The 24,976-nt window shown below is 44.6% G+C and overlaps 1 protein-coding gene across 1 annotated transcript in view; it reads right to left on the bottom strand.

The window, feature by feature from the left end:
* Positions 1-22,343, bottom strand: part of SVIP (small VCP interacting protein) — a 121,599-nt gene extending 99,256 nt beyond the window's left edge. Inside the window, exons 1-2 of the mRNA XM_086959493.1 lie at positions 22,105-22,343; positions 7,191-7,241 (exon numbers count right to left, since the gene is read on the bottom strand). Of these exons, the coding sequence (XP_086815619.1) occupies positions 7,191-7,241; positions 22,105-22,167 (114 nt within the window). The 5' untranslated portion in view covers positions 22,168-22,343. The remainder of the gene's footprint in view (positions 1-7,190; positions 7,242-22,104) is intronic.
* Between the last annotated feature and the right edge of the window lie 2,633 nt (positions 22,344-24,976).

The following is a 24,976-nucleotide window of genomic DNA, read 5'->3' as shown; positions in this document are numbered from 1 at the left end:
GGCTGAAACAAATTGAAAACAGGTGAAAAAACAAAAAAATCAAATCAGTCTGTGTCCAAATCAGCAAGCAGGCCGCCCCTCCCACCATGTACCTGTTTCGTCCGGCATTCTGGCAATCTGATTCAGCTCCTATCCACTAGAAAGTCTGTCATGCACATCACTGCTCCGGCAGCTGGGAGATTTTGCTCAGCAAGCGTAGCTGAAGGAGTCCATTGAAGAAGTTAGGTTGGAGATCACAGGTTACTTCGTATGGGCAGCTTCGCCACTGGACCAAGCCTGCAAGCAAGGTGCCTCGTGTCATCTGACCCTCGCTGGGCTTGGAGATGGGCCGGCCTGCTGCCAAGTTATTACTGACGTCTCTTAAAAATAGACCGCTTCAAACACTTCTCACGTTCTCGGGGAATCCATTGGGAGCGGCCACCGAAATACATCCATGCGTGACTGGCCTCGGCGGTATGCTTAGCATGTCCTCTTAGACCAGGCCTCACCTCAATGACAGCTCTGTGCGACACCCCGCGAGCAGACAGGAAGGCGGGATATGCGGCTCTCGCAGAGGCCTTCAGAATCAAATGTCCCATTGTGTGTCCCTCGCACGCTTCCTCGGGCCAGGCCATGCCAATTGCACCACTGTCTGGCAATTATGCGCGGGTGCTGCACAATATTGTTCCAGTTACCAAGAAACATTTGCACCAACCGACATTACACAGTGTTGCACTAGTAATCCACGGGGCTTAATTTGTAAAATAATAAGTGCCGGGGCCAGACGGTTTGCTCAGAAACACGCGGCACACGCTATCGAATGTTGAGTTGCCAAATACCAGTGGAGCGTGGTCTCGACACCACCTCATGTCTCATTCATCCATTACCAGGCACCACCCGCCTCTCTGTCTCAATCTTACATATGCCTGCTCTCGCTCCAGTTCACTTTTACCGTCGTTCTCCCCGCCCCACCCCCTTCTTTCCTTCTTGTGTGTTTTACTCCCTCTTGCTCTGGGTCAAAAGCTGTGGAGGAAAAGTAAGCGCTGGTCCATAACAAGCATTGGCGGCCGCACAAGCATTTGCGGCCGCGAAATGAAATAAATACAAGCGAAGGATAACGACGTGAGCATGCACCTCAGCTGTACGTGAGCAAGTCACGCCGTGAGCATTCACATCGGACGTCTAGGGAGCTCGTCATCACCTTCTGCGTCGCCTGCTGTTGCCGAGCCTGAGCCGCTAACCCTGCACACCTGAGGAGGAAAGACCGGCCTCGAGAGCAGCGGGGGACTCCTGAGTCAGCCCGGTGAGTGGGGGGGGGGGGGGGGGGCGTGTAAATACTGTGTTTTTGGTGCATCAGGCTAGCGAGACAGGAGATGGGCACTTCGAGTGTGTGGATTCGAGTGTGTGGATGCGCGTGTGTGACTGTGTGTGTGTGCCCGTGAGTAGGTGGGGGTGGGGTGGGGGTGGGGGGGGGTGAGGGTGTGTGTATGCAGTGTGTGTGCCTGCGTGTGTGTATACAGTGTGTGTGTGCCTGCGTGTGTGTATGCAGAGTGTGTGTGTGTGTGCGCGCAACTGAGAACTGAGAGAGGCATGGCTGACTGAGATCGGAGATGTGCACGGCTCCGGGGGCTGGGCGTGCGCGTTCACGCTGGGATATCGGCGCTCGTCCACCTGTGAAGGTCGCTTCAGAGGCAATTTGGCAGCAATAGGTCTACGAGACCTAAAAATGTGATGAAGAGTTACAAAAAAAGAATTGTTACAAAGATGCACCTGTTGATTTCATAGTTCTATTGTATTAATTCTGCCATTCTCCAACCCACACCAAAGGGGCTAGTCTTGACGACATCATAGCCAACAATGACTTGGCCTCCCTTTCTAACATCATCCCCACAACTGGTCTGATCCTAACCTCATTCTGTCCTCAATAACCACCAAGGCTCCACCCCCCCCCCCAACCCCAACAAAAACATCCAATCCAAGAAATGAACCAGAAATCTTAATTGTATCCCCCCCCACACCCCCCCCAGGAACTGGAGTCTATACCCAAAGAACAACTTCTTCTTACCCCTCTCTCCCAAAATGCTAACAAACTCACCAAGCATTTTAATAAAACTAAACCGTCTTTGATGTCTTAGACCAAATTGATCCATCTAAACTAAGAACTTGAAGAAATATTCCATCCAAATCGTAGTTCAATTCAAAACTCAACAACAAAAGAAGTGCACTTAGACTAACTGAAAGAACATGGAGACAAAACCCATCTCCCGCCTATCTTGTCCTCCTCAGATCCACTAGATCCACTAGCAAGAAACACATTTTCTCTGAAAAAGCCTTCTTCTTCCGCACACAACTTGATCGGACCAAAAACAAATCCAGAGAGCCATTCAACATAGTTTGAAACCAAACATCTTCGGCCCCTCCTAAATTGATGGCCTCAACTAAAAAATGCGAAGAAATTGCAAACTTCTTCTCCGAAAAAAATCGCCAAAATAGATCAATCCTTCCTTGTAACTCTGATCTCTCCCAACCCCCACCTACCACTGACTCTAACTCTAAATCACCCTCCCTAATAACTCTCCCCCTGATTCCTTATCTCACCTTCTTGCCACTACCCTTCCGAATACCAGCCTTTCAAACTCACAACTTAAAAACAATGCCTCCTGGCATAATTTCCACCACATAACTGAGCTTGAAGTCTCTACCATCATTTCTAAACTCAAACCTTCCTCTCACACTAAAGACCCCCTCTCTTTTATAACCTTGTCCATGAGCTAAAGCACATCATTGCCCCTTATTGGACTAATATCATCAACTCCTCGCTTTCCATGGGATGTGTCCCTGTCTGCATCTTAACAACATCCTGTCAAAGACACAATCCTGGTTCCGCTCCAATCATCTCAAACTCAACCCTTAAAAAATTGAAATCATTCTCTTCTCTCCAAAAAACAATCCTCTACCTATCCAAACATGGATCTCTGACCTTAATGTCCTCAACTGTCTGGTCTCCTAATCCAACTCTGTAAAATCTCTTGGTATCTCCAATGGCAACTGCCTAACTCCTAATGTCCACATAAAAAACGCGGCCAAAGGAGCACTCTTCACTCTCCGCCATCTTAAGAAAATTAAACCCTTCATTCCAGCTGACGACTTAAATCGTCCTCAGACTATGGTAACGCATTCCTCTCCGGAACTCCTAAAGTTCACCTAGCCCCACTCAAATCTGTGCTCAACCTTGCGGACAGGGTAATCTTTGACTTCAAACGTTTTGACCACATCTTCCCTTGAAGCCCTAAAATGGCTCCCCATCGAAGGAAGATCCTCCTACAAGATTGCATGCATTACACACAAAGCCCTTCATAAAAATGCCAACTGTATTTCACTAACAAACTCAACAAAGCGGGCTGTTCCAGTCCACTGAGGAGCACCAACGCTCTCATCCTTGTCCCACCTCTGTTACAAAAGAAATCCACACAATCTAGCTCTTTCTCCAGAAACGCCCCTAACATCTGGCATGCCCTCTCTAAAGACCTGTGTTTTAGGCTTTGTGTATTGTGTTTAAGGCCGTTAATGGAACAGGTCCTGAGTTTTTCAGACGTAAACTTCAATGGTATGTTCCAGACAGGATGCTACGATCAACTGGTGCTAAACAAGTGCAAGTTGCCTCTTTCAAAAAAAACAATTGGGAGGTAGATGCTTTGGGCCAGATGTAGGTAAATCAGATTTCTTAATAGCAAATTTTACTGATTCGCTATTAAGAAATCAGTGTTTCCTATGTAAGTAAAGATTCAGTAAAAAAAATACTGAATCCTTAATATTCCTTATTACCGAATCGGTAATTGAGATTTGATAATAAGCAATACCTACCCATTAATTTTTATGGGCATGGAGGCCCATAGGAATGAATGTGAAGACATTCAGTATTAGCGATACGGTATTACCGAATTCCTTAAATGCAAGAGCAATAAGGAATCGGTATTAAGGAATCGGTATTTACCGATTCTTTATTTACCGATTCCTTATCTACATTAGGAATGGCTAAATACTGGTCGGTAATGCTGAAATTTACTGAATTTCGGCGTTACTGACCTGTATTTAGCCACCTATATCTGGCCATGAATTCTTTGTGCATCTAGAGCTTGGAACGAGCTCCCTTTTCAGCTTAGAAATGCCCCGGTCCTTTTTTCTTTCCGTAAATGCTTAAAGACATGGCTCTTTTCTCAGTAGCACATTATCAGCCCCTCCAGGTAACCAGTACTTAGCGCCAGGACACCCCAGGGTAACCGTGCGCTCTATAAGTATAAATAACATAACATCAGCTTTAAAAATGACCTCAAACTGCAGATGCTCAACAAATATTGGGGTCCATAATCCTATTCATTTCTCACTTGTTCTACTCCTCCCACCATGAAGCTTACCTCCTTCTCGTGTTACTGTACATAATATGATTCTGTATCCATTTTATTTATGTAGATTGCTCTCTGACATATGTAAATTTAATTTACTTGATTTGCCCTTTTTAATCTAACCCTCTTTGAATTCCACGTTATGAACAATTGTGTTATTCCCTCAGATACCCCCAAGTCTAGCCAGAGCTAGATAAAACCTTTAAATAAATTGTCACACTGTATCAGGATGTTGTGTAATAACTCTCCAGAACAGCAAACTTACACTGTTGCAGCTCACAACACTGACTTAAATTTGATGAGGCCATTCAAACACTGTAAGAAGCCCTGTGACTAAGATAAATAGGGACTAGCATACGCTCTTTGTATCCACATCCAAGTAAGAGCCAACTACGCTATGAAAAGTGAGAAACTATTACAAACCTGTAGTGACAGGCTGGCGGCATGCCCTAAAAAACATTCTTCCCTGTCCCGACCTGAAGTCTTTTCTATATTAAGCAAACTGCTGTGTGTTAAATCATGAGTAATTCTTTTTATTACAATCTAAATTCAATGCTCCCAAGGCATGTACCCTCCACGTATGATGACAACAGAAAACTATCCTAAAGTTTATTACATTCATTCAATGATGATATTGAAGTGATTGCTCACATGGAATTCATATATGCAGTATACATAAAAACAGCAAAATCACGGTCATGATTAAATCAAGAAGAAAACATCATGTCGGAATTACTTTCAAACAATTGGGTTGAATTTATTGTGCATATGAATGCAGTAAAATAAACGGAATTGAACAATTAGTATAAAGTGTGCATTACCCCAAGTGACATACAGGGAAGTAGCCAGAAAATTAAAATATCTTGCTTGTTATCAGACCCACGGTGTGAAATACAACCCTCCTAAGTAGAGTTCCTTTCACTCTCCTTTCATCTATCCAACCATTCATCCATCGATCTGTCCATACCTTCACCTTTACATCTTACCACCAATTGGCCCATTAATGTTTTCACCCATCCACCCATCAATATGTTCATGAATCCATCTGCCTTTTAACCATCCATCAATTCTTTTTCTTTATTGGCTCACATATTCACCATTCAAACCTTTCACTCTTCCATCCACAAATTCGTTCCCCCTTTAATCCTTTCACCTTTCTTAGAACCTTCAATTAATTTTCCTTCTTTCCTTCCAGTCTCCCCTTCCTTTCTCCTTCCGTTCTTTTTTCCCTTTGTATCTACCCATCTTTTTTCTCTCTGCCTTACTTTTTATTTCATATCTTTCTCTGTCATGCTCATTGTTTTCCAATGTTTTCCTCTCTGCATTATTTTTTTTTTATGTGTTTCCTTCCTGTGCATGCCAGCTGAAATCTCATAATCTTCTCTCATGATATTTCCTAGCGGTGCTGTTTATCAGCATTTAGTCTGCAGACATAAGAGTCCCATAGACAAGTAAATGTTTATGTGGACCCAGTTCCAAGCTCATCGGGCTAAGTGGGAGCCTCCGCTCAAGTGGTTAAAGTGTAGAGGTTCCCTACACCCGTGGTAACATACCATAACCAAGAACAAGTTGTGAAAAAATTGCAGGTAGTACAGGTATATTGGTAGTATCAGACAGCTATAATCAATATTATTTTCTGAAGAATAGAAGAACACAAAAATAGGTTCACGTAGTGCTTTGAAAAACAAATGGTCTGCCCATTTAATTACTTCCCCAGGTCAACCCCAGTCCTGAAGAGACTCTTTTATGCTTCAACAGGGTCGAAATGCTGTCAACACTGCAACAGACAGACCATTTGTTAGCCAGAACACTATGAGAGCATTCCATAGAGTACCTGTATTCTTTAGATACTAATATTGTATATGGCTGTCTGATACTACCAACATACCTGTACTACACACACTATTTTCCCACCTTTTTCTTGGTTATGGTACGTCACTTTACACTGATTCTTCAATTCTGTTTATTTAACTTCATTCTTAGGCAAACTAAATTCAACTAAGTTTCTTGAAAGTAATTCTTACATGCTGGTTTTCTCTTGATATAATCATGACAATAAAGTTGCTGTCTTTCAGTAAACTTTAATAGTGATATCTTTATTTGTTTCCAAAAAGTAAAACTGTAAAAGAACGCATTCTAAAATAAAATACATAATCTGGGCGGCATCCTGACAGACTTACTAAAACACTGAAGTTAGGTTAAAAATTGTATTAAATATAAGAAAAACATCATGGAGAAAGTACACCAGGAGAGGACAGTGCATAACAAAGGCAGATTAATGTCTGAAGTGACTGTATACTGCATTTATGAGTTCCATGTAAACGCTTATTCAAGCTTTGTTTTAATACCGAAGTCCGCATGACATTTGGGTTACCCTTGACTTGAGAATATAAGATATTAACCCCTTCGATGCGGATGACAAAGCCAACTCGTCATGGGCGTTACCTGCGCTGCGCGCATGATGAGCTGGCTTTGTCACAAAAGCCGCGATTTTCAAATTTCAGCGCACAGCGGGAAAACCAGCTAGCGCGCATGCGGTTAAAAGAAATGGCAGATCTTTCCATGTACCTCAAACGAGTCTCTATACAACTGCATAAGAACTTTATCATACTGGGACAATTTCCAAATGACTAAATCAGGGCAACTCCAGTCAGACCAATTCTAAGGAATAAAAGAGCCTCATCGCTTTCACAGTTGAATTGTGGCCTATAAAAAGACACACACATAATACATATGGAAATAGAAAATCTTTGAAGAAATTGGTTTTAGGTGTGATGCTACTTAACAGCATGTCCCCTATTAACTTACTTCCATCTGTCTTTTTTCTGCAGCTTCAGCTAGTTGTCTTCTTTTCAATTCCTGGATGAAAAGTAAAAAAAAAAGAAAACAGTATTTCAAAAAACATATTTGGAGGTCTTGGCTAAAAAAAACACATAATATGAACATGTAAGAAAGGGGATCTCTGGTTGGCTAAGGCTTGCGCCAAAGCCAGGCAGAGACCACCACTCTAGTCAGGGCTGGGGAGTTACACGCCAAAGATAACCCATGCTTACCCCCTTGTTAGCTTGGCACGAGCAGTCAGGCTTATCCCGGAGGCAATGTGTAAAGCGTTTGCGCAACACACACACACACAACAGCAACACACTAGGCACACCACAAAAGGAACTCCACACAAGGTTATATATCAAAAATAGCCTTTGTATTAAAATAAATACATTAGATCATAATCACACAATTTACACTGTGCCAACTGGCACTGGGCAGTATATGCAGGGGATTATATACACCTGACAGGGCTAATTGGGCCACTGTCAGAACAATCACAAATCATCAGTTGTAAATTTAGCACAAATGGTAAATGTAGAGCACAACCAGTAACTACTGGTAAAAGTTGGGAACACACTATGCAATAATAATCACATTAGGCATAAAACATATTAGGCCTAAAACACAATATGCAACCACTGTAGGCATAAACACCTGAGGCAAGAATCACATTAGGCCTAACTCATACAGTGAAACATAACCTCACTAGCATAAACATAATATGCAAAACAACCTCCTAATCATAAAACAGATTTAGAGGTATAAAACGGCATAAATACATTACACATAAATAACATGGGCATCAGGTAATTACCATCATAAACACAGTATGCACAAATCACCTTGCACAAGAGTCACCTTAAGCCTAAATCACATTACGTACTAGGCATCACAGTATAAATTCATTATGCATTTACCATCCTAAACACAGTGTGCCCAGGCGGGGGCACAGCACAGGAAAACACTCCCCAGGCCAACCAGCCTCTCACAGGGCTCCGATGCCCTATGTTCAACAATAGTCAGGCGCGCTGCCTAGGCAGCGAAAGCAAAGGTGCGCAAGAGTCTAGGCCTAAACGTGGCAGCTTCCCACTGGTATGGGCGGGGGCAGCCACTGACAATGTGCCCCGGGCCCCCTCCGCCTCACTTCTTAGATCGCTGCAGCACTTGCGGGGCTCTCCTCAGTGCATGGGAGCCCTGCTGCCGGACAGGCTGCTTCCCGACCCGGCCAGCACATCCTAGTGCGGGGTGGGCTTCCGCCTAGGTCTCTCAATACAGCGCTTCCCGGGACACCGGCCCAGCTCTGCTTGAGTACCGACCGGCTCACTTCTCCTTTGGGCACCGGAGCACAGGGTAGACTCCCGTCGACCTCTTTTCTCGTGGCCCCGCCCACATCACAACACAGGTTGCCTGGCTTCCTGATTCTTTTGGGTCGCGGCAGTGCTTTGTGTTTTCCTTCCTGGCACAATGCGGGGTAGGCTCCCGCTAGGGGCAAAAAACTGCACACAATGCGGAGTAGGCACCCGCTATGGAGTTACCGATGCGGGGTAGGCTCCAGCTCGGTTTTTAGCACCAGTCAGCAGCACCAACGCAGGGTGGGCTCCCGCTTGGATTTTTCAGTACAGAGATGCAGGGTGGGCGCCTGCTTGAGGAGTAGCAATTGCGGGGGGAATCCCACAAAGTGAAGCTTCACGCTGCAGGCCGCCAGCCGTCCTCCTGGGGGTATAAACACAGCGTTCCAGCACCAAGGTCAAGCGCTGTTTCAGAAGGAAAAATAAAGCGCTCACAGGCGCTGCAGCCCCCCCAAGTCCAGGGAAAGTCTTGTGGGATGAAGGGGGGCAAGGGCTGGGCCCAGGCAGGCCAGCTCACAGGGCCCTCCAGCTGGGAGGCAGTCCCTAGTGGCAGTTCCTTCTGGCACTCAGCAGCAGCAGCAGGCCCCCCTTAAGTTGGGAACAAGAGAGAACATTTTTTCATGGGATCACAGCCCCTTCTTATACACAGATTTCCTATGTCACAAAGGTGCAGGGTAGGGGGGAAACCAGATGCAACTGGTTTGGGGGAGCTTTGGAGCACTTTGTTGTGCTCAGCTCCTCTCTCTATTGTCAGGTGGAGGCTAGGTGCTCAGACGTACCACAGGGGGCGGAGCCAGCGCTGTGGAGGAAAGGCACAGCCCTCTTCAGTTCCCAGGTGCAACTCCTCCCTCCCATCTACATGCAGATCTCTCTATTTACCACCGGAAAGACCCATCCTGGCTCCTGGAGCCAAGCCAACCATCCAGCCCCTGTCAATCACAAGCCAGACATGCATTCCACATCAGGCAGGCAGACACACAGCACACTTCTAAAAGTGGCTCTTCTCCATCAGTCACAATAAATGTGCGCACACCATTGCGCAGCATTTATTCTCACGAGTTTGCACATACCAAACTCGCCCCTGCACTCCTCTCACACCAGGAATTACCATGGACCACAATCTCCCCCATGCATTCCTATGGGAGGGTAGGCCAATCTCACTACACGCACTCAGAGTGTGCACACACTTACACTGCGACACAGTGCTAAAGTGCGCACAAGCCAAAAACAACTATCATCAGGTCATATTAAAAGGCAAAAAATTTAGGGGTGATCCTGCTAAAAGGGCCAGGTCCAACAGAACACATAAGCAAACGGGGGAAAATAGTCCCTGAATATTTCCTTAAAGGCAGTTTTCTCACCACTATTTTAGTAAGGTTTTATATAAAGCATTCATTTTAGTTCATACATATAAAATGTGTATCTGGGATCTTGGGTAGAGAATTAGCGTTAAATAAAATGCACTGGGTTAAGAGAGCTGAATAAAACAAGATGAAATCAACATCCATATACATTGTCCCAGGAACTGTGTTCTGTATATTCCATGGACGTCTGCTTGGCTGGAAGGTGGTTTTTATCTGCTCCCTGCCAGCAACATTCAGCACCCGGATCTCCACCTTGTTTATTTTATAAGAAATCTTGAGAGAGAAGAACGTTGTCTGAGCCGGTCTACTACAGGACCAAGCGATACCCGAAGGCCACTTCCACAACCACAAAAAGCAAGGAAGATGCAATCTGGTCTGATTAAAAAATGTAACAAATGCTTACCTTGCGATTTGGCACAGGCTTCTTCCACACCATCACTTGTAAGGGGGTCGGGGGGGGGGGGGGTGGAGGTAAGGACTCACACCAGCAGCATCGTCCAAGTGCAAGATTCAAGGTCTCAGGAGCTTGCTATGTCCCTGTAGCATACACAGGATACTGATATTGATGGTTTGAAAATCGCTCGATTGCCAGAGGGCATCCGAGTGCTAGCTTCTGAAATGATGTAAGTGAAAACAAGCCTGTATAGATAACAGAGAAGATGTACTAGAGGGGCAGGGCCTGGGAAAAAGGGGCAGGTTTTAAGTTGTTTCCAAATCAACAGAAGAGTGGGTTGAGCTTTAATGTACACAGATGTATCCCACAATTTAATGGTGGCAACAAAGGCCAGCCAACTAGCCCTTGGAATCACTTCTTGTAGTCCTGAGTTCAAGGAGATGGTCCATTTCTCCTTCAAGCAGCAAGGCAGCCCTCCAAGCAGCAGGGAAGTCCTCTGGGGGTCATGCATTCTTTCTGAAGTCAGTCACAGGTCCAGCAGTGTACTGAAGAGTTGCTCTGAGGGTGCCTGGTGCCAGCAATTTATATGGGCCCTATCGCTTCTAAGAGATGCCTTTAAAAACATCAACAAACCGCTTTACGTTCGCTTTATAGACTATACATCTGCCTTTGACGATATCGACAGGAAGAAACTCTGGTCAAAACTATCTAAAATAAAAATCAATACAAGACTGCTGTATCAGCTGATTTTACTCCACAGTGACACATGGATACTAATAAAGTTGGGTGCCGGCACTGCTTTTCGAGGAGAACACTAACAACAAAGGGGCTGAAGCAAGGCTGCTTATTGGGTCTGACTCTGTTTAATCTATTCATGGCAGATCTCTCGTCTGAACTGGATCATTGCCACCACCGCGGCCCTAATCTGGGAGGCTTCACCCTCTCGAATATGCTGTACGCCAACAACCTCGTACTAATCAGCCGTACGTCAATTCGCCTGCAACATCTGATAAACACCACAAGCAACTTCTTCACCACGTATAAACTTAGGCAAAACCCAAGTGATGGTAATAAATCAGATAATGAAAGCACACTGGTTTTGATGAGAGTGGAAGGTCTGAGACTCGAAATTGTAGAAGAATTCAAATACTTCTTCTGAAGGGGTGGTTCCGGATACGATGCAGCAGGTCAGAGTGCGATACGCCGATTCCCGCATCAGTGCTGGTGCAGCAATTCTGCAATTGCAGCAGAGGATGCAGCAGTTCCAATGGAGCAAGCCCCTAGGTCAACTTCCAAGGGTCCAGGACAGAGGTGGCAAGACTTAGCTGGAGAGACTCAAAAGCAGATGAGCCCAGAGGTTGGAACATGGGGGTTCTAAGTCTTTTATGTCCCTGAGACTTTGGCAAAAGGAGGCAAGCCAGCAAACACTTAGAGTCACTCTGGGTTCAATTGATGCTGGTTCTGTCCTAACCCCGGCAGGGGACAGCAAGCAGCAGTGCAGCTCAGCAAGGCAAGAGATCAGCAAAGCAGCAGTCCAGCAGAGTGGCAGTGCTGTCAGCAGCACAGCAGTTCTTCTTCCTGGCAGAGTAGTCACAAGTCCACAAGTGTACTGTTTTGGTAGTCACAGAGGTCCAGTACTTATACCCGGTGGTGCCTTTGAAGTGGGAGAGAATTCACAGAAACTCTGAAGTGCACAAAGGCACCCCCTTCCTGCCTTGGCTCCAGACACACTCCACTGGGGTCATCAATCTTTTGTGTGGGAACAGGACCTAGCCCTTTCAGGTGCAAGTGGCAGCTTCTCCCTTCCATTCTGCTTTAGGAAGGACCATCTGCGCACAGATGACCAATCAGCCCACCCCGCACTAGGATGTCTGTGGCTGTCTAGAGAGAATGGAGGTAGCCAGCTGTCACCTGCACCAGACGTGTATTCCAGAGAAACTTTCTAAAAGGAAGGAAATGACTAAGGCAGAGCAGTCCTAGACAGAGTGGGCACTATCTATTGCACTCAGAGATGAGTGTATCATCAATTTATACATCAAACATAATACAATTTAGAAGCGCTTTGTTAGGTACTCAGCGTAAACACAAAACGTATATCAATGCATCTGTAAATCAACATGAAACAATGACTTCTGCTGACGTTTTTTTCAACGCTTTTTTTTATTCTGCAGCAAAGGCTTCAATGTACATTGCACAAATTCCTGACAATCATGAAGAGAATCATTCCCAATGCATTTCGGGTGTATCAGATACTCTTCGTCAGGGGAAATCTACAACAAAACATATACACAATGAATATTTGAAAGTAATGGCTATACAGGCCTCTCATTATCCGGGAAAGGAAAAAACAGTATATTAATATTAAGAGCAGTAACTGTTAGAGCAAACCACGTGTTGCCACGAAGAGATGAAATGCAAGATCCATGAGAAAAGGAAAAAAAACAGTGCCTCAACACCATTCAAGTGAGCTGAGTAACTAGTAGTACTAGTAGAGTACTGTACCCTTGCCATGCTTAACATCACTGATCCTGCTGCTGTGGTGAATGTCTGCGCTTTGTACACCCTAGATGTAAAAGTAATCCCTGTACCTCCAATTGTCTTAAACGATAATGCACAGCCCACAGGTTCTTCTGTTACTCCAGCCAAGATAGTAATAGAACACTCAAAAGATATCCCTTCTTCATTCTAAAATGCAATAAAATGCACTGTGGTGTAATTTGCATCTTGTATGACTGTGCGACTCTCCCACCACCTGACATGATTCTTACCTGCCACATAGATGCCGACTACCAAAGAAGATCTTTACTTTGGACAAAAAATGATGTTGAGTAATTCTCTGTGACACAATCTGCCTAAAATGCAAACAAGTAGTAAGACAAACGTCCCCTCACTCTCCCAACCCCCTCAAATCTCCTGACAATTGAGCATAGAGCAACTAGCCCTCAATATAAACCGAGTACCCCTGTGGCCATTATTCATGACTCTCACCTGCTGGCTGGTGGCCCGACTCCGAGGCAAATCAGGACGCTAAGCAACCGTAGATTCTGTGATTCTACCTGCATGGAGTACAAACACTACGTGAAATAAATACCAGTCACCCCGCACCCTCTGTCCACCGGACTCACACTCGATAACTTACTAGGTTGTTAGCTGGAACACAAAAGCAATACCCTGGAACGCGTTCAGTAGAGTTCAAAATTGCTCACGCATATGCTGGTTTTATCACGTCCTGCTCACTACCCGCCATAAGGCACGTAAGCTACGTGCCTTAAGTTTGCATGCGAAGGAAAGAACGAGCTGCATGACCAAAGACTCACTGAAGAAGTATTGTATAGTGTACTACAATAAGTTTGATTTGTAAAAATGTATGTGGACATTATATACACTGTCTATAGACCGCACACTATCATTGCAAAAAGAAAGCAATGATTAAAACAAAACTTTCAATAAACATCAGTTTTTAATGGCGGGAAAATTTGTATCCACTGATAACCACAGTTTTTTGGGGTTTTTTTTGTCCTCTTAAGCCTCTTTTAATAGAAGAAAAGACAATATTGGTCCTCCGCTTTGCACATCTTGAGGGGCCTTAGACGCCTCTGCCCTTCTTATGCTCTTCGGCAGTACAGGTATGATGATGTAAGTTGTTTTCCTGCTCTCCCCTCTCACTTTCCAACCGGAAGAGCAAAAAACCACCGAAACCCACTGCCAAGCGAGGCTTTTAAGGGATAAATCATTGGGCAATTAAAAAATTAACTATTATCGTTTAAAATGTCACATCATTCAATAAAGGGCAGCCAAAAGTTCACCTCTCTAGAGCCTTTTCCATCTAAAATAGATATGTATTTGACCAAACTCAACAGATCATCCACACTTGGAGAGAGAGGAGACACCCATAGTTTACAAATTTCCCTTTGCACCAGCAATACAATATAGAAAATAAGTCTCGCCTGACCCTTAGTAGGTTTTATTTCAGGCATCATCTGGCCAGAGATAAGTAGTAGAGCGCTTACCTTAACTTGAAGGTTAATCATTTGGGACAGTGCTCTACTTAATTCACTTCAGTAAGTTTGAAGTTTCATACAGTCTAACAACATGTGGACATCATCCGCCTCCTTATTACCACATTTTGGACAGCGGACTTCACCTCTCCTCCCAAACTTAGACAGCTTCAAGGGTGACCAATATGCTCTATGAATGGAAAAGAGATGATTTTTCCTCAGATGCACAGGTTTAACCGATTTAAAAAGCATAGCCATAGATACTTGCCAACACTTTTCCAGCAATGATTCCGGCAAGTGTTTTCCCCACAGCTCCGTCGGAAGCATGAAGTCTCTATCTTCGATTTCCACCAATAACCAATAAATAATCCTTTTGCTCGATTGCTGCTTCAATCTAAACTCGAACTCATTTTGTTCCCCTATTTTTGTTAGTGGGTCAGTAAACCAGCTCTGCATCTGTGCATATTTAAACCTAGAAAGGGGGAAATTTGTAAGCTGACTGCAGCTCTCCCAAGAAATAAGCTCGCCATCACTTATCTGGTTCCATTGTTTAAGACCCCCCTCTAATAGAGGTTTGGCCAGGCCATCTTTTGTCCATTCTGGGGAACCAGGGCTGTCCCAAATAGAAGCTAAAAAGGGATGATAAGGAATTTTCAAGGGTCTTCTCACTCTGTACCAGGTCTCGGCAAACCCCGTCAGGATCTTCAGCCTAAACTTTTTGAAAAAATTGGGGTCTGCATATTTAAAAACAAACTCCTCCCACCTGGTTCTAGATTCACTATTGTATACCACAGGCCTCCTGTCGTGGAGGGATTAGGCGAGTTGAAAAGATATTTCCCATTCTTTAAAAGATTAGCCCATGAATAAAAAAGTAGATCTGGCAAAGCTTTTCCTCCTTTCTCAACCCTACTTCGCAATTTCTTCCAAGCTATCCTTGTTCCTTTACTTGCCCAGATGAACGAGCCTAAGTCCCCTTGTATTTTTTTTATCTAGACCGTATTAAAGGGTAGGGGTACTCCATCAGAAAGGAGGGTTAATTTAGGTAGAATTTCCATTTTGACCAAATTGATTCTTCCAAAGATCGATAATTGAAGATAAGACCAGGATTTCAAAAGATTCGTAATCTCTTTTCGAAGTTTGTAGAAGTGGAGTTTTGCTGCCTTGCCGATATCATGAGATATCATGACCCCCAAGTACCTGATCTCATCCTTTCCAGATTCTCACTCGATATTCCAGGACATGACTTCGAACTTATCTTCATTGATCGCATAACCTGAGACACTCCCGAAGTCTGTCGTTAAAGCCATCAAACAAGGCCAGCTTGTCCTGTTATTTTTCTAGAAAATCACGATATCGTCAGCATATAGCCCCAGTTTTTTTTATCCCAATCAGCAAACTTAAAGAGTTGAATTACCGGCTCTTCTATGATCTTTTTTGCCAGTGGCTGTATGTATAGATTGAAAAGCAGAGGCGATAGAGGGCATCCCTGCCTGGTTCCTCTGGATATCTTCACTAGTTGTGATAAAGAGCCATTCACCAGAATCTGAGCTTGCGGAGCTTTGTAAAGACTGGCAAGAGCATTACTGAAGTTTGTAACCAGGTTCAAAGATATAGCGACTTCTTTCAGATATACCCAATTCACCCGGTCAAAAGCCTTGTAACATTCAAGGCCACCAAGGCAAAAGGAAGATGATAGGTGGACGCTAGGTCAATTGCAGCAATCAGTGAGAAGGTCAGATCTTTCAAAAACTCTCCCCGGATAAAACCCTTTAATCATCATGGATGAAATCAGCCATCAAGCCATTTAATCTATCTGCCAGTATCTTTGTGTAGATTTTGTAATCGCTGTTTAGCAAGGAAATGGGGCGAAATGAGCCGCATTTTTTAGAACATTTTTCGGGCTTCAAAATCAACGCTATTAGGGCTATACAGGTCACTTCTGTCTCACTCAGTCGGCCGAACAGTAGGCGGCAGGATGACTTAGCACAGCAAGAACACAGCAGGGAAGATTTCAGCAAAGCAACAGTCTGGCAGCATAGCAGTGCTTTTAGGAGCATCACAGCTTTTCTTCGTGGTATAGTGTTTACAGGTCCAAAAGTGTACTATCTTGATAGGGTCAGAGACCCAGCACTTACAAGAAAATGTGCCTTTGAAGTGGGGGAGACTTCAAAGAGTGGCCCTGAAGTGCACAAGTATCCATTATAACCCAGTTCTTTCTGCCAGGCTTACTGGGGTGTGGGGGGTAATCAGTCCTTTGTGTGGGGTCAGGCCACTATCTATTGAAGTATAACTGTTGGCTCTTGCCAATGAAGGCCCATCAAAATGCAGATGTATGGTAACAGGTACTCAGCCCTACCTAGCCTTCCTGTATTGTTGGCTGTCTGGAAAGAAAATGCACAAAGTGTAGCTGTCACCCAGCTCAGACGTATTTTGGAGACAGACTATTAGGCACACAGAGGGCTTAGGAGCAGAGAAATGTCCACTTTCTAAAAGTGATATTTCTAAAACAGTAATGTCCAGCCTTACCAGTAGAAAGATTTTATCATTACCATTCCAACGACATGAAACATGATTTAGCTACTCTTTTCTAATCAGGAAGTACAGCTTACAGTTATTTTAAGGAATTCCCAATGTTAGCCTATGTGAGGAGTAGGCCTCACAGCAATGAAAAATCAAATTTGGGGATTTGTCTACCTTAGTGGAGCCTTTTGAGTAAAAAATGGGGAGTTGAAGGCTTGGTAAGTAGATTTAAATGCCAAGTCGAAGTGCCAGTAAACTGCACACACAGTTCCTGCAGTGGCAGGTCTGAGACATGGATAGAGGGCTATGTAGGTGGCTGGAACATGCAGTGCTGCAGGCCCACCAGCAGCATTTAAGTTCCAGGCCCTGGGCACATCTAGTGCACTTTACTAGGGACTTAAAAGTAAATTAAATATGGCGATTGGTTATGAGCCAATGTAACAATGTTTTAGGGAGAGAGAACATGTACTGTAGCACTGGTTAGCAGTGATAAAGTGTGTAGGGTCCTAAAGTCAGAAAAATCGAGTACAGAAAAATGGAGGGAGGGAGGCAAAAAGGTGATGGAAGACCACCCAGGCTGTCAGGTCTAACATGTGTCCATCCCCATCTAAAAGTGGGGAGAGCTACCCAAAGTTAGGACACAAGCAGGGGGACTCGGTCTGTCCAAAGAAAGCACCTTTTCTGTGGTGGTCAATATGGCCTTAGGGGTAAGCAGTCCCTAGGGGCAGGTTATTGATCGTGTCATGAGCTCCCAAATAGGGAGATAGACACAGACGGTTAGCTGGTGATCCTTGAGGGTGGGAGTCGTCACTTCCACCAGGTAGACATGACTGGGGCTCTAGTCACTGCTCTGAGGGACACTACGGCTAGCCACACTATGGTAGAGAGGCTAGTTTCCCTAGAGCAGCAGACCGGCCAGGTGTGTGGGCTAACTCCATACCGTGGGCAGGACTTTTTCCGCTCTATAGCCCTGGTACCCCTAGAGTGGTGTGAGGAGGTGACACAGAGGAGGGTAATAATTAGACCCAAGAAGCTAATATACTGCAAACTGAGGAATGAGTTTCCCTTGGTGTCAGAAGAACTGGGAAATGCAGTCTGATCATTCAGTTTTCTTGAGTTACCACTTTCAAACAGAGGGTATAGGAGACCAGAAGTAGAGGTAGGGAAGGAAGGCTTCACCCCAGACTCCTGTTCAGCCTCAGGATACAGACACTGGGCTGATTGTTCAGTGTTGGGATACCGACCCTCAACTAGTGGGAGGTAGAGTGGAAGAATGATGGCAGACACCCGCGGCTACTGCCCCCAATTTTGAGACACTTCAGAGGTCAGGGAAACCTGAGGAGCCCTTAGGGAACTCATTGCCCTAAGACCGGGAGAGAAGTTTACCCAGTGGCACCGTTTAAGGTCTCCACTTTCTAGTGGCTGGCCAGGGGCTTGGCTCTTGACATTGACAGCGTTCAGTGGCCTCTGTTTTGGTTACTGTCCTTGTGGGTTTCCAGCTGTCCTTCTCTGGGTTGGGGACAGAAGTCAGACCCAAGGAATGGAATGGGCAACATCACTTTGTTGGCCATGGTTGTACTGTCTGCCTACTGGGAGGCATCCGTGAGCAGGTTAAAGTCAAGTGCTTCACAGATGGGGTCCGCAGGTGTGGAGAAGGTCTCCCCATGAGTCAGTCAAATGGATACAGAGAGCATAGACAGAGGGATCCAACTGAGTTCAGAAAGGCTTCGAGCAAGCACGTGCCACTGCAGTAGTGGTCCATTGATCATGTCCTATTGCCCCAAGCAGAGTGGTCCATCAAGGTATTGATTAGTCTACCCTGGCTATGGGCTGAAGAGGGGTTGTGTTGGAAAAGGCCCTCTTTGAAGAGCCCCTCCAAACCTTTCCCCCTCCTCTTTTTCTGAACTTGTCTTTGATGGATTTAGTGTTCTGAGCACTTTACCACTGCTAACCAGTGTTAACGTGCACAAGCTCTCTCCCTAAAATATGGTAACACTGGCTCATACACAATTGGCATATTTAATTTACTCATAAGTCCCTAGTAGAGTGCAATACATGTTCCTGAGGCCTATATACTAGCGGGCCTGCAGCACGGATTGTGTTACCCACATAAGTAGCCCCTTAACCATGTATAAGACCTGCCACAATAGAAACTGTATTTGCAGCTTCACACTGCCATGTCAACTTGGAAATAAACCATCTTGCCAGGCCTAAACACTCCAATTTTCTGCTTATAGGTCACCCCTAAGGTAGGTCCGGTACAACCCACAGGGTAGAGTTATATGTGTATTCAAAAGGCAGGACTTTACATTTCTTGGTAGTGAAAAACTCCCATTTTCGATTTTCACTACTGCAAGGCCTATCCCTCCCATGGGTTAACTTTTGGCTTACCTTATTATATTATATAAGAGTAATTTCCAATTGTGACAAAATAGAAATTTTGAGTTTGGTGTCCCTGTACTCACAATCTAAAATCACAACTCATGGTGAAGTTGGATTTTAAGTTGCAAGTCTAAAAATAACTCTTTTAGAAAGTGGCCATTTCCCTCACGTTTAAACCATTCTGTGCCTTCTGCCTGTCTCCGATACAAGTTTTGGGTAGGTGACAGCTGAGCTTTCAGCATTCCCTCTGGACAGTCACACACAAAGGAAGCTCAGGTGTGCCTGATGGGCCATTCATTTTCTTATCGCCCATCACCTAACTGAGGGGTCTTCTTGGGCTGGATGGGAGAATCCAAAACATGCACCTGAAAGGGCTGTGTATGTCCCCTCTGAAAGACCTATAGTGAGTCTGGTGTCAGGACAGGAAGGGCAGGGACCTGGTGCACTTCAACGCTTTTCTCTGAAGTCTCCCCCACTTCAAAGGCACAACTGAGTATCGGTACTGGACCCCTGACACCACCAATTCAGCACACTTCTGTACTTGTAACTACTCAGCCAGTAAGAAGAACAGCTGTGCTGATGAAAGGACTGCCACTCTGCTGGACTGCTGCTTTGCTGAACTCCGCCTTTCTGTGGTCTTACCTTGCTGAGGTACCCTGCTGCCAGCTGCTCCTCTGCCTGGGTGAGAAGAAATGGATCTGTATCACTTGAATCCAAATCGACTCCAAGGGCTGGTTTGGCTTGCCTCATGTTGCCTAGGTCACGGGGACAGAAAAATCCTAGAACCTTCCTGGTCCAACGCTTGGGGTCATCTGCCTGCGAGTCTGTCCTGCCAAGTGGTGCCACCTCAGTCTTGGACCCTTGGAAGTGGACCTACTGGTCTGCTTCAGTAGAACAAGCACATCTTCTCCTGCGAGGGCAGAATCAACGCATCGCCACGGTTGCTGGAACAGGGCTGGCACATCGCATTCGGAACCACTGCATTGCATCCGGAACCACCACTTTGGAACCAACACATTACGGCCACTATGAGGAGAAGATCTACACATCGCCTCTACAGAGGGGAGAAACTCAGCCCATCACATTCAGAACCACCACAGCGCTGCTGTTGCATGCAGAACTCTGACACAACATCACAACTGCGTGGGGATCATCGACGCACTTCGTGCTAAGACATTTATTAAGATACTTTTGCTCAGTGGGTCCTGCATCCGGCCTGCACCTTGAACCCTTGAATTCTTTCCCCGGTGCAGCTCGACCAAGTAACTCTTTAAGGGATATTTGCTTGTAAGTGCTATCCTTGCATTTCATCTTTAAAAAATTCATATCTCAGCTTCTATTCGATGTATTTTAGACGTTTTGGTCTTGTTTTATTTATAAATTCTTAATTTTTTTTTCTAACATGGTGTGGAGCCTTTTTGTGATGTTACTGGTTTAAGAGTTACACAAATACTTTACATATTATCTCATAAGTTTAGCCTGATTGCTCTGTGCCAAGCTACCGGAGGGTGAGCACAAAATAATTTAGGGTGTGTTGTGACTCACCCTGACTAAGACTGTGATTCCCTACTTGGACAAGGTACATACCTATGCCATCTAGAGATACAATTTCTAACACAGGGCCTTTAATGTCCGTCACTAGAGATTTGAAAAAACAGAATGCTCAAAAGATACAATGGATGTTTTATAAATAATAAAGTTTGAAGCAAAAACTTTAGTAGTAGAGCAACCAAATTCGTAAGGTGGTTTAGTGTAACTCAAACAAACTAAAAACATGTATCACTTGTTTTTCAGTCTTCAGTTGATAAACAAGAATCCCAGTGAGGCCAGGTTACATGCTTTGCACTACAACTCAGCAATTTACACTGGTAGAAGTACAGTGCTGCACTCGCCAATCAGGGGAAAATATAATTTTCAGTAAGTGAAAATTTCATAGGTCACTGTAAAAAATGGTGTACAAGGGAGTTGCTCTAATGGCAAATACCCTTTGAAATGGATAAAACAAATGTCTGTCTGCTGACGGATAAACAGTGACGTTTCTATTGTATCCGTCAAAATACTACATGATCTCTGATTCTTACTCAGAAGTGAGATATACAAAAGAGGAAATAAATTAAACCTATAATTCTATCGCTCAATTTCCTCCTTCAAAAGATTGATGAACTATTTATTATTCAATCAACCTGACGTGCCTTTCTGTTGCCTGTTTCTAATATACACTTTTGACCCCTTACTGCACCTCCCTCGTTTCTAACTCTGATGGAGGCACCCAGTTCCCTAGGAACAACTGTGTTTTGTTGTGCACTTCGTGCTTACTCAGGTTTGTACCGGTGCATTTGTTTATACCGTACACAATCTGGTTGAACATGCTAGATAGTATCACCAGCCTAACTATTTTGGATATATATTGCTATGCTTCTATGTTGCTCACTGGTCTATGCAATATACTCCGACGTGCTCGGACTTGTCGATACTATATATAATTGCAAAACAATGAATGAACGAATAAAAAAATACATACATACATACAGTTATTTATTCAACATAAATGAAGGAGAATGTGTTACCTCCATTTCAATTATGAGAAATTCAGGAATACGAAGATTCCATTACAATCGATGTAATTTGATGTAGCAATGGTTTTATAAATATTTCTCGCACAAGTGTAATTTATTCGCTAACTTGCATACGAAAGAAGTCACAATGTGCTACTAGAGTTCAGTTCAATAATCTAAAAACTGAAAAAGGAAAGAAAATAACTATTAACGAACATGACAACACTATTACAGAAAACCAAAGTAAACAAAAAAAACATGAATACAGCTATAGTGGGGCACACCAGAAAATGACAATAGACTTTCTGGGAAAGGCTCTGCTAAATGCACTTACCGGATCGGGAGTGTCCGCTATATCCTCAGCTGCACCTCCAAGGCATGGCAGGCACATCCCCATAGTCGCCGGCTCTCGGAACCGGTTCGTGTCTAGAACGAATAAAGCAACAACGCTGTCAGATCGCAGTCTCGTCCACTGTGGCAATAACACCTGTCACCACATAGCCAGGCTGTACGGAACAGCATATGACTCGGACCCCGCCCCTAGAAATCGTAAACACTAGACGGCGCGTGTAGACGGCCGTATCCGGGAGGAGGGTTCCATCGTACGTAGGCAACGGAATAACAGTGAACCAATGGAACTGCAGATTTGGATTGTTTACTCGCCTGCTCTATTTCGTAGTCGATGACATATTTCACTCCCAAGATGGCAGCTTCCCGGAAGTGTCAGCTCTCTTAAAGGAAGTCTCCGGCTGAAATCTGTGTTGAAGCACTATACTTATGTCTGCGTTCGTGTAATGTGAATGTCGAAAATGGGAAGTCTGCGAGCGGTGTCGCTTTGCTGCAGTTCCATCAACCAAAACCTTAACTCCTGTAATCAGCTTTTAGCTCGCCTCTGAACAAGGGGTTTGTGTAGGAAGTAATGGCAATGGACACATCTGAATTTTGTTTGGTAGGTGGAACATTTCGACTGGAGTGTTAAAACAAGCATTTGCAAGGCAACGGTCTCGCCTTTGCAGTAGTTAGAGCTATTACATTGTAAATGACAACATTTTTATTTATGTGTTGGCTTTGAAAACAGATAAATAAATGGCATTGTCATTTACAATGCCAATAGCCTAATCTCTCGCAAATGCAACATCTATTGCATTTGGAGCCACACAAAACAGGATCTCAAGCAGGCAACGGAGGCACACCAAAAGCGGATCACAAGCAGGCAACAGAGGCACACGAAAAGCCAATCACAAGCAGGCAACAGAGGCACACGAAAACCCGATCACAAGCAGCATGCAACAGTGGCACACGAATACCCGATCACAAGCAGGCAACAGATGCGCACAAAAACCTGATCAGAAACAGGCAACAGAGGCACACGAAAACCTGATCACAAGCAGGCAACAGAGGAGCACGAAAACCCGATCACAAGCAGGCAACAGAGGCACACGAAAACAGCAGATGGGTGCAGAGTATTATTTGGAGGATTGAGCAAACACACAGGCCCTTGTGAGTGAGAGGAGAAATAACCAGAATGGGCGGAAACCTTAAAACAAAGGGGAGGCTTCGGTAACTGGGTTGGAAAACGAATTATTAATGTTATCAAAACCCTGCGCCCTGAATGTTAGTCCCCCTAAAGGTGACAAAATACCAGGGAAACGCAAGTGAATAGGGTCATTTAAAGGAATCCTGTATAAACACTGTGTGAAGCACAACCGTGTACAGGTGGATTTCCGTGAATAAGAGACATTAATTTTGTGGGGAGGTACAAAACAACATAAGCCCACGTTAGTACGGCGTGTACCACGACCAGGCAACGTTGGGTCTGTGTGTTGTGAAAAGAGAAAAGCACTGAATGCATGTGGGGTTACAGGAATAATGAGCCTTCAAGGCCAAGACCAATACCAATTGGTTCGCAGGACACAATTAAGCACAGCAGAAAGAGCAGGGAAGAGAGCAGTTTAGAAAAATCAAACTTAGTCAATGGGCCGTGTGAATGTAAGTATTAATACCGTGTTGTGTTTTTAATCTCGCGGTGTGACCCCTGGCAAATTAAGGTGGGAGTGGGGAGCTAGAGAACAGCTGGGCAAAATACCGGGAGGTCAGGGGACGTAGCAGATTGCCAAAACCATAGGCACTATGGAGGCATAGCAGGAAAAATTAACTGAGGCTTGTGCACAAACCAAAAGGGCAATCGAGGTTGGAAATAGACTCACCAGAAGCATCGAGATGACGACTGAGTAAATCTAAAGAGACGCCAGCAAGCAAGAAGGTGGGGCTTATATGGCTGACGTACTGGAACAAGCCAGAGGAAAAAAACAAATGACGACGAATCAGTCGGTGGCAGGTGAAGTTCTGACAGCACATCCACGGTGAGTGCTGAGCACTAGTTGGCAGACTGCAAGGGACCTTCATGTTTGTCTATTATTGTGATAAACTAGTGTACGCATGAGTCCTTCTTCCATGGTGTTGACCATTCAAGATATTTTCCATAAAGTTTTTGTTTAAATAAAAAGTTCCAATGTAAGTGCACCCTTTGAGGTAGTTGCTTACCAGTCCTGTTTATTTGTTGGTGCAGGGAGGAAGTTTCCCGAGCGGACGAGCGCAGCAAGGGGCGAAAAAAACGCACATCAGAACAGGAAGTTGGTTGGAGGCAATTTGAGCTACATTTTAGGAAGCATATGGTTACACCATGTGACTTTACGTAGTAGACACCTAATGCAGTGAGAACAAAGACATTTCTGTGAAAAAGAAAGCATTGTCCTTTTCAAAAAACCCTGGCATAGATCAAACTGAAAGGTCTTCTGTGATGGCATTTAAAGGAAAAGGAACTATTTAAGAACTATTTCGGAGCATTCCATTTATCTTAAAAAAGAGCAAGAGAAATCGCCTGCATTCCAATAAAAAGAAAGTCATTAAACCAGCATGCCAACAGGCGCCCCACGCTGCTAAATAATAGCACCTCTCCCGGAAAGGACCTATAATTAACGCAGCAGGTCTTCCGGAGAGGAGCACTCAAATTGAATGAACGCGCAAAAGCTGTTCATGTGAAGCACGTTCACAGACCTGCTCGTGGGAAGCGCGTTCACTGACCAAAGTCTGCTCACGCACTGGTCTGCATTACTTGGAAGGTATCACAACAAGCCATATTTGTGTGTACACTTCCATGCAGGTGAAGTGGTGTGCCTTTTTGTTTGTACCGGCTCACACAGTTT

The sequence above is a fragment of the Lissotriton vulgaris genome, chromosome 2_2 (assembly GCF_964263255.1).
Source record: "Lissotriton vulgaris chromosome 2_2, aLisVul1.2, whole genome shotgun sequence".
Lineage (NCBI taxonomy): Eukaryota > Metazoa > Chordata > Amphibia > Caudata > Salamandridae > Lissotriton > Lissotriton vulgaris.
This window is presented reverse-complemented; position numbering and strand designations above follow the sequence as displayed.